The 14,575-nt window shown below is 49.4% G+C and overlaps 1 protein-coding gene across 1 annotated transcript in view; it reads left to right on the top strand.

Annotated features, from left to right (window-relative positions):
• The window catches only part of SRP68 (signal recognition particle 68), a 28,578-nt gene extending 17,203 nt beyond the window's left edge, over positions 1 to 11,375 (top strand). The window contains exons 9-16 of the mRNA XM_080922993.1: positions 1,662 to 1,760; positions 2,841 to 2,905; positions 5,090 to 5,246; positions 7,158 to 7,252; positions 8,029 to 8,158; positions 9,324 to 9,399; positions 9,757 to 9,809; positions 10,617 to 11,375. Of these exons, the coding sequence (XP_080779119.1) occupies positions 1,662 to 1,760; positions 2,841 to 2,905; positions 5,090 to 5,246; positions 7,158 to 7,252; positions 8,029 to 8,158; positions 9,324 to 9,399; positions 9,757 to 9,809; positions 10,617 to 10,844 (903 nt within the window). The 3' untranslated portion in view covers positions 10,845 to 11,375. The remainder of the gene's footprint in view (positions 1 to 1,661; positions 1,761 to 2,840; positions 2,906 to 5,089; positions 5,247 to 7,157; positions 7,253 to 8,028; positions 8,159 to 9,323; positions 9,400 to 9,756; positions 9,810 to 10,616) is intronic.
• Positions 11,376 to 14,575: the final 3,200 nt, after the last annotated feature.

Genomic DNA, 14,575 nt, shown 5'->3' with positions numbered 1-14,575 from the left:
TTTCCCACGTTAGTAAGGGACAGGAAAGTTAGGTGGCCCATAAAGTGGAAGTGTCTATGTGGTATATATTGAGCAACTTATGGAGATTTCTTTACACTAGAAAGTAAGAAAAACATAAGAGATCTTCAAAAAGTTTTATCTGAGCTCCTTCACCCTCGCAGGAGTGGGCGGGTGTTCTGGGCGGTCTTCTGTGGTTCCTGAGAGGCCAGCAGAAGGCTGGTGTTTTTCAGGTTGCCTGTTAGTCCTGTGGAAAGTCAAACAACCGTGGAATGCTGGTGCTTTCACTTGAGTGGGTCTGCCGGTGGCACAGGGCCATCTGCTTTCTGCCTTTTGTGACTTCTCTGCTAGGTCAGATTCTTTAGGTCGGTAACATGGTGTGGCAGGCATTCAGTTAATGAGTCACTTGGTCATTTATCCAAGTGGTGTAGGGAGGGCGACGCCTAGTACTCTGGGAAGACTGTCTCTTCTCTTTTCAACCATTCCTGCCCAGAAGTTGTTCTCAAAGAGTTAGCCGTGTACAACAGTGGACCCAGAATGTCTAGAGAAGACAAGTTAGTCTTATAGTTAGGAGAACTATCTTCCTGGTTGGTTATTGATTAGACATGCCTGTCTCTTGCTCGAATCCAAAGAAAACATTAACTGCAGATTGGCTCGTATTGTAAAGCTGTGCAGACGTAGCCTCTGTGCCATATGACACTTCTTGAGGAGTTTAGCCAGGCCTGCTCACAGATTGTCATAGATGTGCTTGTTGACTGTCCACATTCCCTCATTGAAGGAGGATGCCAGTGGGGTCCTGGGAGCCTCACCTGAGTGTCCAGCTCCCCTCCTAACCAGTTGTCTGCCCTAATGGCGCTGGGTCTTGGGGAAAGGCTCAGGCTTGGAGGAGCCATTGGGTATAGACCTTTCTGCATGGTAGCTTTAAGGTCACCCATCCCTGTCTGTAGCCCCTCACCCATTGCTCTGTAGGTAAAACTGATAAGCTCCTTGGTTCTCCAGAGTGAGCATTGGTAGATCTACATCTGCTGGTCACTGGAATGGGGTAGAGGAGGATGAGGTGGAGGAAGGGGATACATGTTTTCATCCAGGCAAGGAGTTTTAGCAGCAAAAGGACAGTTCTGTTGGCACATAATAGCTTAACAATAGAAAAGAAAAACTTTGCTGCATCAGTGTGAGGAAGTACCATCCTAAGGGGATCTACAGGCTTCTCCAGGGCAGCCCTCAGCAGAGATGGAGTCATTGGAGGTAAGTTGTACAATGGAAGGCACTCAGGGCCCTGGCAGCTGAGGTGTGTGCAGACGTGGCTCTTCTCAGTGTGTTAGTTTTCATTCTTCCCATTGAATGATGGGTGAGAGCATCATATGCACGGTGACTTGTGAAGGGGCTGTAAGGGCTGGAGTTAAGATCAGCTGCCGTTCTGCTCTCACAGGACCCAGGTTCAAATCCTGGCACACTATTGGATGGTTCACAACTCTAACTCCAGGGGACCTGACACCTTATTTTGGCCTCCATGGGCCCCTGTACTCCTGCCCATACACACAGAGCCTTTTAAAGGATCTTGGGGAAGGGGAGCATGTGTGTGTGGGGAGGATGGAGTTACTGCAGTGCCTGCCCTCCTCCACTCTCCTCAAAACAGTCTGTTGCTCCATTTTGCCACTGTGTAGGCTGAAAGTGAAGAAACGAAGGAGCGTCTCTTCGAGACCATGCTCAGTGAGTGCCGGGATGCCCTCCAGGCTGTGAGGGAGGAGCTGAAGCCTGACCAGGTCAGCCCGTCTCCATCCTGCCTTGTGCTGGGTCTCCCCTCCCCCAGTCCAGACTGTGCTGTCCTAGGGGTCTCCAGTTTACACTTCATTCTTCGCACCCTCCTTCCACCATCCATGGTCTCAACGGCCTTTCCTAATGGTGTCATTGCTGAGATCTTTCCAGGCCTCCAGACCAAAAACCTAAGAACCACTTTATACCACACCATGGTGTCTCCCTCATGTAGTGTCCCCTGTACATGACTCTACTGGTTGGTGTTCTGTTGATGCACAATCTTAACTGTGTAGCCCAAGATGGATTCCAATTCATGCCTCCTGCCTCAGTCTGTGAAGTGTTGGGTTTGTAGAAGCTGAAGCCATGGCTGGTTTCCACCTTTTCTTAAATGGCTTTAACTTAAGCAGAGATGGCTGTAAAGATGAGGCGGTGCACAGCTGCAGTTACAGCATTCTGTAGACAGAGGCAGGAACACTTACATATTTACACCTACAATCTGCTACCATGTGCTGGAACATCTCCATAGATACTGGAGGTCAAGGATGCAGATTGCAGGGGGGCTGTAGTCTCAGAGCCTATAGTGGAGCTGTGGTCACAGAGCTGACAGCGGGCCATGGACTCATTGATTTTTGTTTTGATTTGTTTTTTTTGTTTGTTTTTGTGATTCCACATGTTGAACCCAGGGCTTTGTGCATGCTAGGCAAGTCTAATCTGTGGGTCTCTTAAAAAAGTAGTTTGAGCTGAGATCTCACTAAGTTCCCAGACTGTAACCAAACTCGGGCTCTTCCTTTCTCAGTTTCCTCATGGCACTGCAGGGGTGTGCCTGCACCCGCACCTCACGCACCTCACGGGACTGTCTGGTTGATTGTAGAGCTTGAGACAGGGCAGGGAGCCTCAGCCGGCTGTTGTTAACATTCTGTCAGTCAAGGCCAAGTACTGGCTGTCATGGCAACAGGGCAATCTTGTCCTTCTGTTAATTGATATCTGAGGGCATGACGGGCACTTGATAGAATTGTGGCTCCCGGTAGTTGAAAGCTACTGAGAGCCAAGGCCAAGAATTTTACTTCTTACCTTTTGTACTTTTTCAGAAACAGAGAGATTACACCCTCGATGGAGAGTCGGGGAAGGTGTCAAATCTCCAGTACCTTCACAGGTGGGTCTGACTTTTGTGTGTCTCTGTGTGTTGCATTTTTAACTTTATTTTATATATACAGTTGCCTGCACTTATCTGTCCCTGCTGCTTCCTGGGACCAGAAAAGGGTGTTGGTCCCCTGCAACTGGAGTAGCAGTGGTTGTGAGATGTCATGTGGGTACTGGGAATCTAGCCCAGGTCTTCTGTGAGAGCACCCAGTGCTCTTAACCACCGGTTTAACTCTTGAGCCTTTATCTTCCTTTGTGTTTGCTTGTTTATTTGAGGCAGTCTCTCTACCTAACCCTGGCTGTCCTAGAATTCACTGTGTAGATCAGACTAGCTTCAGATTCACAGAGGTCCCCTGTCTCTGCCATCTCCTCCTACATGAGGTGAGAGCACCTTCCCAGCCAGTCTCTCCTCCACCTGGTCTACGGCTCCAGCCTTGCTTTTGGTTTTTTGTTCTTTGCACAAGATCTCACTGTTAGCCTAGGCTGGCCTCAAACTCTAGGGACTCCTTGTGCCTCAGTCTTGAGTGTGGTGAAACTGAGGCAAGAACCGCCACAGCCTCTGGCAGGAACTTTAGAGTCTCCATGTCCTAGAGCTCACTCTCTTCTGCTCCCGGGCTCTGCACCTTTTGTCACTTTTGCATTTAATCATTTCAGCTCAGCTGAGTTCCACCTGCCAGCCTCCATGTCTGCATGGCTTCGTCCCTCGTCTGCCTGGTGGCCAGTTCTCCATCTCTGTGCATTTGCTGCTGCTGCTGCAGTGACACAGTAGTTGTCTTCCCCAGGGTGCTGTGCTTCTCTGCCCATTTGCTGCTTTTCTTCTACATTTTATTTGCTTAATTTTAGAGACAGAGTCTTAGTGTGTGGCCCAGCCTGGCCTGGAACTTGTTGTGCACCCCAGACCTGCCCCTGACCTCCAGCAATCTTTCTGTCTCAGCCTCCCAAGTGCTGGGGCTGCAGGCCTGCGCTGGGTGTTGGCCCTTTGCACTCTTCAGTGTGTGTGTTTAAATCCCCACCAGCTTCGGTGTTCCTTTGAAATGACTCCATTGTTCCGTGTAGTAGTAGGGCACACAAAGCCTTGGCATTTCGGCTCAGAGAGAGGCTCTTTCTTTAACACACTGCAGAGAAATATATTACTTGAGAAAATTCCACCTCCCACCCAGCTTTCCTTTGCATTGACTGTGAAGTGCTAGTGTCTTGCCCACTGCTAATAGAGCCATAAATACCAACCACAGTGGGCTCGTGTAGGTTGTACCTTGGTGCCACCAAACACAAACACACACTCCGTCCTTGTCACATTTGGTCTCCATTCTTGGGAGTTTGGTATTTGTGGATGTCAAACTGGCTGATGACTCAGGCCCTTGGCATATTGTACAGGGTTCACCATAGATGTTATCTGTTTAATCAGCCCGAGGAGAAAGAGGCTCCTAGAGAGTTCTACCTCTGCGTCTGTGGAGTTTAGAGCCCCAGAGTCAGAGGTGAGCTCACCTGACCTAGAGCAGGGCCTCAGTCTGAGGACACGTGGAACACCTTTTCACCTTGGGAGCTGGCTGGTTCAGGGTGTGGCTTTCCACTCTCCTAAGATGCCCATGGTTGAGAGGGCAGCTTTGGGGCAGAAGTGATGAGTCAGAAATCAGGTAGCTTTTGTGTTTTCATGGATGTTGTAAACCTATACCTGCTTGTGTGTAATAGGAAGATCTTTTAGGAACATCTCTCCCATAACCATCACCTGTTTCTCAAATTGAATGTACTCGGTTATTTTAACATTCTTTACATATTTACTTAGCTCTCAAAACGTAGCTGGTTTTGACTTGGTTACTTGTATGCCTAGTGTAGCTGTGGCCTCCCCTGCTCTGCACACACTCCACTGGGCTGTGTTTTCTGTGTGCCTTCTCACTTCTCACCCATGTGTGGTCTCTTAAAGCAACCCCTGTGACTAGTGTGAATGGGGCCACATGGTGACAGCACACTGCCCTGTGCCATAGCCCAGCAGCTGGCCCATCAGAAGTTGGCTGGGGCTTTCTGAAGACTAGCAGTGTCCTCTGAAACTGGGAGCTTGTGGCTTTGGGAAAGGGTGTGAAGGGCCAGATAGTCCTGCTCTGTGACTCTCCGCACCCCACCACCCTTTGTCAGTCTAGTGTTCTTCCCAGAATGAGAGCTTCCTTGAGTGTAACCTGAGCCGGCATGTGGTGTGTTGCAGCTACCTGACCTACATCAAGCTGTCAACCGCAATTAGGAGGAATGAGAACATGGCTAAAGGGTTGCACAGGGCTCTGCTGCAGCAACAACCAGAAGATGACAGCAAACGCTCTCCCAGGCCTCAGGACCTCATCCGGCTCTATGACATCATTCTGCAGGTAACCCTTGGGGACTAGAAAGACAGCTACCCTCTGCCATGTTGAACACAAAATGATTTGGATAGGGAAGGACTTTTGAGAGCCCAGGGTGACTAGTAGATGGTGGAAACCAAGGAAGTCGTGAGGTAACTCACAACCTAGTATTCCGTATTTCAGGCACTCAGAGGTCTAGATGCTTGTGCACCTTCAGGTGTTCTCTTAGTGCTTTCCCCATGTGAGATACTCTACTACAGGGGCAAGGGCGTCCAGAGACCTGAGTCCACGTTGTTCTACCTACTGGTCAGTTAGTAAGCTTGCCTTGTGAAGCCCGGCGTGGTGAGTCGTGCTGTACCCCTTACACGTGGGATCCATGAACCAAGCTGTGCAGTGGGTTCAAGGTCAGCCTGGGCTGTCTAATCTCCTGAAAAGTGAACAGAAGTTAGGGGCTGGGGAGGTGGCTCGGCAGAGGACTTACTATGAGGGCCTGTAATCTCAGCACTAGGGAGGTAAAGACAGGAGGACCCCTGGGACTTGGTGGCCAGTATAGCAAAGTGGGTGAGAGAGTGCCTCGAAAAATAAGGTGAGGGAAGGGTCTAAAGGGCCAGCTGCAGTTAAGAGAGCTGTGAGCTGGGGAGTGGGTCGGTGATTAGAGCATTGTCAGTTCTTGCAGAACAGGAGTCGGGTTCCCAGCACCAGTGTTCACAACTGTGTCACTCCAAGGAGTCCAACATCCTCTTCTGGCCTCCATGAGCCTCCACACACGTGTATATACACACAAATAAAAATAAAATTACTCTTTAACAATAGTGCTGGGCTGGAGAGATGGCTCAGTGGTTAAGAGCACTGACTACTTTTCCAGAAGTCCTGAGTTCAATTCCCAGCAACCACCTTTAGCTCCAGGAGGTTACATCACAACTAGCCCTCGCCTGACTTCCCTTGAATCTGAGGATAAAAGACACCCTCTTCTTGGTTCAAAGAAGATATTGATAGATCAGGAACCACCTTAGCATCAGAGCAGCCCCCTTCACCAGCACCAGTGGGTTCCACTGTCCTCTTCTGGTGTGTGTGAAGACACCCACAGTGTGCTCACATACATGAAATAAATAACTAAACAACAACAGTGCTGAAAACCAGTGCAAAGCATGGTGGCACACCTGTAATCCCTGCAGTCCTGAGGCAGAGGCAGTGGATCTCTGTGCTCTGGGCCAGCCTGGGCTACAGATGGACCGTGCATCCTTGCTCCTCTTTGGAGAACCTGAGCTTGGTTCCCAGACCTCAGGTCAGATGGCTCCCAGTTACCTGAATGCCAGCTCCTGGGGATCGAAAACCCTTTTCTGCTCTCTGGGCACTGTACATGTGGCCAACACATACACACAAGTAAAGAGCATCCTGAAAAGGAAAGATGACACTGGTGTGAGGTGTGTGCCTTTAAATCCCAGCACTGGGGAGGCAGAGGCAGCCCCCGGGGTCTGTCCACATAGTGAGCTCCAGAACAGCCAGGGCTACATTATAGAGAGGCCCTGTCTCAATAGAACAGGAAGAAAGGAAAATTAAGCAAAAACAGTTGAGGAAAATACCCAGTTTTGACCTCTGACCTCCATGTGTATATGCACACATGTACATACATGTAAGTACAAGCATACATACAAGCTGCCTGTCACTGTCAAGTGAGTGGACCAGTCTAAAGTGCAGGTTTTCCATCCATGTTGTCCAGGAAGTCTCTGAAGGTTGGTGAGGTGGGTTGAGTGATAGGTGAGCTTTTGGTGCCGAGAGGGAGGGACAGCGGTAAAGTAGCTGCTGCGCCGCACCTCGCTGTCTTCCAGTCACTTTGACTGTGGACAGTCCTTTTCTCTGCCCTCATCTGTTGAAAGGTCTTCTGACAAGGTCAGTCTGGGGCTTCTCATGGATTTTTTTATTCCATCCACTGTGCAGAACCTGGTGGAATTGCTGCAGCTTCCTGGCTTAGAAGAGGACAGAACCTTTCAGAAAGAGATAAGCCTCAAGACCCTGGTGTTCAAAGCTTACAGGTAACATCCTTCAGGATTACAAGGCTCTGCTCTGACTTTTAGCACTGAGCTTTGTGGCTCCCACAGGTCATTTACAGTTAGCTATGCTGCCTAGCTGTGCAGGGGCTCTTGGCCCATGCTCAGAGGAAAGCCTCAGCATAGATGGCAGCCAGGAGTTTCCAGAGTTCTTCATCTAAGTGTCAGATAGACTCTGGGGTTAGCCCTAGTTTCTGTTTCTTCTTCATTCCAGTAGAGGCTCTGAGAGCCACACGTTGCAAAGGCATTGGTGAAGTAGAGCAGCCAGGTCAGAGAGCCTGAGTTGAACTGGGGTAAAACCAAGCTCCTCAGATCCTCACACCAAGAGCTGAGTCTTGGTGTGGTTCACTTGAAAGTGACTGCTCGCAAGGACAGGGGTCTAGGCGGATGGCAGAGGAGAGTATGCATGTCCTCTCTCTCTCCGTCTCCTGTGGGGGCCCTGTCTTTGCTCATGCCCTCCTGTTATGTCAAGGGCAGCACTAAAGCTCTGTTGGCCCTATAGAATTTTGGTGTGATTTTTTGAAAAGATATGGTTAGAGATGAAAAGATAGTTATGGTGTAGACATGTAGACGGCATCAAGTCGGGTATGTTGGATGTAGCCCGCACTTCTCTCTCACCTGCCTGCAGAGCGTTAGGGTGGGGTTTCGCAGGCAGTGATCCAGAGTTTAGAATCCTGTTTCCAGCTTTAACATTAAGCCTGCCAGCAAGGACAACCCTGGTGTTGAGCAACTGTTGCTTTAGACGGCAACTCTCCCGTCAGGTGCTTCTTCATTGCGCAGTCCTACGTGTTAGTGAAGAAGTGGAGCGAAGCCCTCGTCCTGTATGACAGAGTTCTCAAATACGCGAGTGAAGTGAGTTCTCATGGGGGAGCCTTCAAGAACAGCCTAAAGGTGAGCTGCTGACCCCCCCACCCCCGTGTTTGCAAGCACAAGTGAGGGGTACAGGGACTGAGGGTTCAGCCAGTGGCAGCTTCTAAGGCAGCCCTTCTTCCCTCTTTTCCCCCGAGTCACTGTACTGTAACCTACCCTGCACTGGGCCTGAGGAGGGCTTAGTTACAACCGAAAGCCATTCCAACCATCTCTTGTAGGACACACCCGTAACCCTTGCCCTGAAGAGGCTGAGGCTGCAGAATCAGGAGTTTGAAGCTAGTCTAGTGTACAAAGCAAGCTCAGAGTCACAGCAAAAGCCTGTCTGCAGAAGTAAAGTGGGGAAATGCCACTGCTGGTCGAAAAGAAACAAACCCCACGTATTTCCTCAGAATCACCAAAATCACTAGCAAAATTTAAAAAGCTGTGTCTCCATCTCAGTGCTTCCAGCTAGTGTACGATCCGGAATTGACACTGCGGATTTCACAGTCTGACTCTACACCCACCTTCACTCTTGGGGGTGTGGCTGGCCCAGCCTTTGCTCTCACCATGGTTCAGGGCTCTCATTTGTCAAATGGCAAGTTCAGAGTGGCCACCCCAGATTGCTCATGAAGTTTGAATTAACAGGCGTGTACACTCTGGGTGTCAGCTTGTATTCAGAGCTCAACAGCAGAGTCTTGCTCTCTCAGGCAGTGTTGTTAAGCTGTGTCAGCCTTTTCTGCTTGAAAGAAACCAAGGTAGCGTCGGTATTGGTTCCTGATATTTGTGGGGATAGGGTCTCCAGGTTGGTCTCAAACTCACTGTGTAGCTTAGGCTGGCCTTGAACTATTGGTTCTTTTTGCCACTACCTCCCAAGGGTTAAGATTAACCACCAGACCCAGCATGTGTTGAGTTTTTTGTTTTTCTTTTTTATAGTAGAGACATTTTTTTTTTAAAAATAGAGACTTTTTTTTGTTTCATTTTTTTGAGAGACAGGGGTTTCTCTGTGTAGCCCTGACTGTCCTATCCTGAAACTCTCCTATGGACCAAGCTAGCCTTGAACTTACAAGAGATCTGCCTGTCTCTGCCTCCTGCATTTTTTTTAAGTCTAAAAATATAGGCTGAAACCCCAGTGGGATCAGCTACCCCAAGCCTGTGAGGCTCATTGTTCTGCCTGGCCTGCTGGTGAGTGTGTTCTTTGTTACTGCAGGACCTGCCTGATGTGCAAGAGCTCATCACTCAAGTGCGGTCGGAGAAGTGCTCGCTGCAGGCTGCAGCTATCCTGGGTGAGCCACCTCCCTGGTCTTGGCCATGTCCCCAGACCCCTTTCTGCTATTCTTCCACATCCAACACCACTATTTTACTATAAAAAGCATTGTTTAGGATTGCTATTTCTTAGCCTTATTGCCTGCTGTGCTAGGCACTGAACTACTGTGCTGAGGAATGTGAAAAACTGTCAAACTGTCTCTTCTCCTTAGCATCTTCAAAAAACTGCAGCTCCTGTGGGTTGGCCACAGTGGACTGTGTTCCTACTGACTAGCTTTACTTGGGGTTTAGAGCCCTGTTTACCACTGATGAAAAGCCACATTATGGCAAGAATGTGCAAAGTCCCTGTTCTTACTAAATCCCTGTGGAATTTTTAGATGCAAATGACTCCCATCAAGCAGACACCTCCTCCCAAGTCAAAGACAATACGGTAAGGCCAGCTGTGGAATCTGAGGGCTAAGGGAGTGTAAATATTAAATAGTGATAACCTTTTATCCCGAGCTAGAGCCCCCATTTCTGTGGGGCCACATGGCACTGCAGGGCATCTCTAAATGGCTCCATGCCACCTCTAAGAACTCAGGCGGTTCCCTTCACCCGCCCCTGTATGTCATTTTCACTCGCTTTCTTCCACCACTTAGTACAAACATGACTCCACAATCATTAAGTTATCAAACAAGTTTATATGTTAAATTCTCAATCCACAATCCCTCTACACAATAGGCTTACAACCAGTGGACAAAGATATAAGCTGCCCACCCAGATAAGATAAATTGACCTATGGAAACCCTTAGAAATAATCATAACAACCTTATCAATCTAGAGGTGCTTGGAGAGGAACGTCCACCTCTGCTTCCATCTTGTTTCCCGTTGAATCTCCGCCTCTTTCTCCACCTTTTTCACTTTTCTAGACTTTTCCCCACCTCACTGTACTGTCCAATCATGTATCGCCTTGACATTAACCTACAGGGGAGCATTCTGTCCTTGGGTCTAGGCACCCCTACTTCTTCCTTTTTCTCGTCCAGATACCCACAGACTACTCATGGCTTATTGGTGGTCCATATTCCCTAGGGAAGTAAAGGAAGGTCCCTCCAAGTTACTCCATGCTAGTCACTAATGTAAGACACGGCTGGAGAGATGGCTTAGCAGTTAAGAACACTTGTTGCTCTTGCAAGGGACCCAGGTTTGATTTCAGGTACCCACTGCGGACCTCTGATTAATGTTTTGATCTGTCTTCCAGCCTCTCATTGAACGATTTGAGACCTTTTGCCTGGACCCTTCCCTCGTCACCAAGCAAGCCAACCTTGTGCACTTCCCACCAGGGTTCCAGCCCATCCCTTGCAAGCCTTTGTTCTTTGACCTGGCCCTCAACCATGTGGCCTTCCCACCCCTTGAGGACAAATTGGAGCAGAAGACCAAGAGTGGCCTCACAGGCTACATCAAGGGCATCTTTGGTTTCAGGAGCTAACCAGGCTCCTCCACAGGGGCAGGGAGGTCCTGACTTACTCTGTACTGAGACAGACCCGCGAGTTCCATGGCATTAAACCCAGTTCTGCATTGGCTGGGGCAGAGCTCAGCACCCTCAGCCCTGTGGCCATTCATCTTGTGTGTTTGTGACTTACTTTTGTAGCCTGTCATCTTCCGGGCCCAGAGTCAGGGTCTCTGTGTCCCCTGTGCCTCCTGGGGACTACTGCTGTCTTGCCCTTGTAAGCCATGGCTGATCACTTTTGGTCAGTATGTGTTTGGGGTCTACACCAGGCTTGTGAGGCTTGGGAATGTTTGTCATGTGTCCTCAGTCCCATGGATTTGAAATGACTCCTTGCTGTGAGCGTCCAGAGTCTCCTGAAGTTTGTCAGTGACTGAAACATGGCAGTGTCACCCAGAGTTGTGGTCAGCCTTACCCCGTCTCCGAGAACAAGCAGAGTGCTCTATTTTTAACTATGTTACACTCGTAAATGATGAAACCAAATCTTCTATTAAAAGGCAGAGATGATGGAGACTGTGCCTGTTCTTTGCCTGTCCTCCTCACCCCACCCAGCTCTCCTGGTGCGTGCTGCCAGATGTGGCTGATGCCAGGTATGCCTTAGAGGCAGTTTTCAGTGTCCCTATCAGTGGGTTTAAATGCCGCCACATTTCTTCCATAGTCTTCCTCTTTACCTGTGGCTGTTTGCTTTGGAAATACTTTTCTTTAATTTCCATGACATCTTCAGTAACAGCCATCACAAAAAGCAATGTAAGAAGAATCATCGTAAATACGGGAATGAAGTATTGGTTCCATGTGGTTCAGACCAGAACAGGCTGGTAGTGCAAGGGCAGATGGAGGCTGAGGCTCTACGGGTGTGTTCTGGAGGATGTATGGGAGACATGCTGGGCTAGCCTAGGATGCTCAGAGGATGCCCTCTCCCTGGGGGATTATTGAAGTGTCAAAGCGCTTCACAGCTGTCTAGTACATGGGAGTTCAGCTGTCATGGAGCTTGTTTTAAGTTTTGCCATCTGCCTATGATTTAAGATCCCCCCCCCCCTTTCTCTCTCCTCTGTCCTTCCCAGTGAATACATAGCAAGATGGATAGCTACAGGTTAATAGCTGCATATAGTCCTGAAAGCTCTGGTCAATGTCCCAAGATGGACTGACAGGGTGCTGGGGACATTACTTAATTCATTTGGAATTGGTGACAAAACCCAGGCCTTGCGCATGCTGGGCAGGAAGGAGTTCTAACATCAACTGGTCACTGAAGTGCTGGGTCTTTATTCCTACCCTTCCTCCTACTCTGCCCTTGCAGCCCCCAGGCCACACTGGCTATGGCTCTGCACTGCTGTGCCAGAGTTTTATCACAGTGTGTGCGTGTGTAGAGGGAGAGGTTAGAGAGGTTCCAGCTGTGGAGCAGTTTGCCTCCTCTTCCTAGGAAGCACATCTCACTTCCTACAGCCTCATAGGAAACCACACTCTGAGGGGTCCATCAGTGTCTGCCCTCAGCACCCTGAATAACACCTGCCCATCATCAGCCTCATGCCGACCATGACATGATGTGGAATACTACATTTGGGACACGCATAGATAAGAAAATGGACCTGACAGGTCAGGGCTGAGGTCTCTAGTGAGCTAGGTCAAATGCTTCCAGACAAGCAGGACTCGTGAACGTTAAGGTAGCCTGTATCACAGACCTCAGGGTCAGGAGATGAGCCCTGTCCTGTTGTGGTTCCTGTCCCTCCATGGTAGGATTTCTGTCTCCCGGACTTGAAAGGACTCCAGGAGAGAAACTGCCCCTGTTAGCCAGCACTCACTGGCTTGTTTCTGTTTCTACCTGGTGGGACACCGCAAGAGGCAGTGAGTTCTGCTGGGACAAGGGACACTGGTGTGGGGGGGGGAGCTTTAGAATCCCTGGGTGCTTTTCCCATCATGCCCTCGGGTGGTAAATGTCTCTCCCTTGGTGTTTCATATCAAGAGTGATTTCTTGGAACTTCTGCTTGCCGTGGGATACTGCCAGGCTCGATCTCCGGGTCTTTCTCTGAAGCAGCCGAGGGTCTCACCAGAACAGTAAGCTGACAGCTTGCGATGACCGAGCAACCCTTGTCCCTCAGTGGCCTTGAACCACAGGAAGCACTTCTTCCTAAAAGCTGGGGTGTTGGCTTCATCCTGTCCAGGAGAGAAGGGCCCTGCTCACTCTCAGGCTATGACCATACACAGCTAATTACGCAGGAAAGCTAGTTGATTGCAGGATTCAGAGCAGCCCATTGCTTGCTGCCTGCAACTTGGAACATTCAGAGGGCTAAGAAAATACCCAAAGATAGCAAAGATATGTGCTGCTTTTGATTTATTAGGTGTTTTTTTTTTTTTTTTTTACTTTGAAGACAGTTGTTGCTACAAAGGAGATAGAAGGCAGATTTATCTGTAGAATTCTCTGAAGCTGGAGAAGATAAATTGGAAGCTGCCTGCATCCTGACAGCACAGATTGGAAGTCTAACCTGCTGTTCCTTTAGCATTAAGCACACTTGCCACTTGTGTGATGGCTGCCAGAGGTCTGTAGAGCCTGGGAAAAGCTATGGTCAGGGACACTTCTGGGCACGCCAGAAAACCACCAATCCAGTGTGGATGCATGCCAGACTCCCTCTCGATCATCCTCTGCACCGGGAGGGCTCTGCAAGTATCTACAGAGGGGTTGTTTGCTTGTAGGTTCCAAAACAAAACAAAACAAAAAAATAAAGACCAACCTTATATGACACTTTTAATTGACTCATACTGGGGGAGGGGTGCACACATGCTGTGGTGTAGGTGTGGAGGTAAGAGGACAAATTTCAAGGATCATTCTTCTACCCTGGGTTGGTCTCCTGAGTGCTGGGATTTAAACTCTGCTTCTAGTCCCTCAGTATAGAAGGCCCTAAAGGAAGAGCAGCGTCCGCCCTCCATACACTTCCTATGCTGCCCAGTCAGGAGGGCTGTGCCACCGTTGATTCCTCTGGCATTCCATTTTATGGACACACTGCCAAAAGAACATCCCCCAGGCAGCCATGTGGATTCCTGGGGCCCAACCTTGTGCGTCTGACTAAAGGAAGGAGGCTTCTCTCTCTGACTCCCCCACCTGGTTCTCCTCTCCAGGCCCAGTTAGTGGATGGCTTTGTTGGGGCAGAGAGCACAGGGAAAGGAAGGGCATTCAGGCTGTCCAAGGGTCAGGCTGTGCAAGCCAAAGGCAATTTCCTGCTTCCAAGGGAAAAAAAAAAAAGAATTAATTGCCACCATCTGCTTCCAGGGGCCAAGGAACGCTGAAGGGGTTCGTGAGCTCCGGGAGGCTTGAGGTGAGGCCTGGTATGTTTGCCAAGCGCTCCCCAAGGGTCTAGCTGGTCTTTTACTTAGCTGTGCTATATGGTTCCTCAGATCCCCTGGAACTGGAGTCAGGGAGGGCTTTGAGTCACCACGTGGGTTCTTGGTATTGAACCTGGATCCTTGGTAAGAGCAGCCAGTGCTCTTAACTGCTGAGCCATCTCTCCAGCCCCCTAGTTAGTTGTTTTTAAGACAGGGGCTCCTATAGCTCCAGCTGGTCTCAAACTCAATAAATAGGCAGAGATGGCTTTGAACTCGTGATCTCACCGCCTCTACCGATCCAGTCTGGAATTGTGTCACCATGCTGGGTTTATGCAGCTCTGGATACTGAACCCAGGGCCTCATGAATGCTAGGCTGGTACTCTACCAACTACACTACATCC

The sequence above is a fragment of the Micromys minutus genome, assembly GCF_963924665.1.
Source record: "Micromys minutus genome assembly, chromosome: 10".
In the NCBI taxonomy this organism is placed as follows: domain Eukaryota; kingdom Metazoa; phylum Chordata; class Mammalia; order Rodentia; family Muridae; genus Micromys; species Micromys minutus.
The sequence above is the reverse complement of the archived record's forward strand: the minus strand, read 5'-3'. Positions and strand labels throughout refer to the sequence as shown.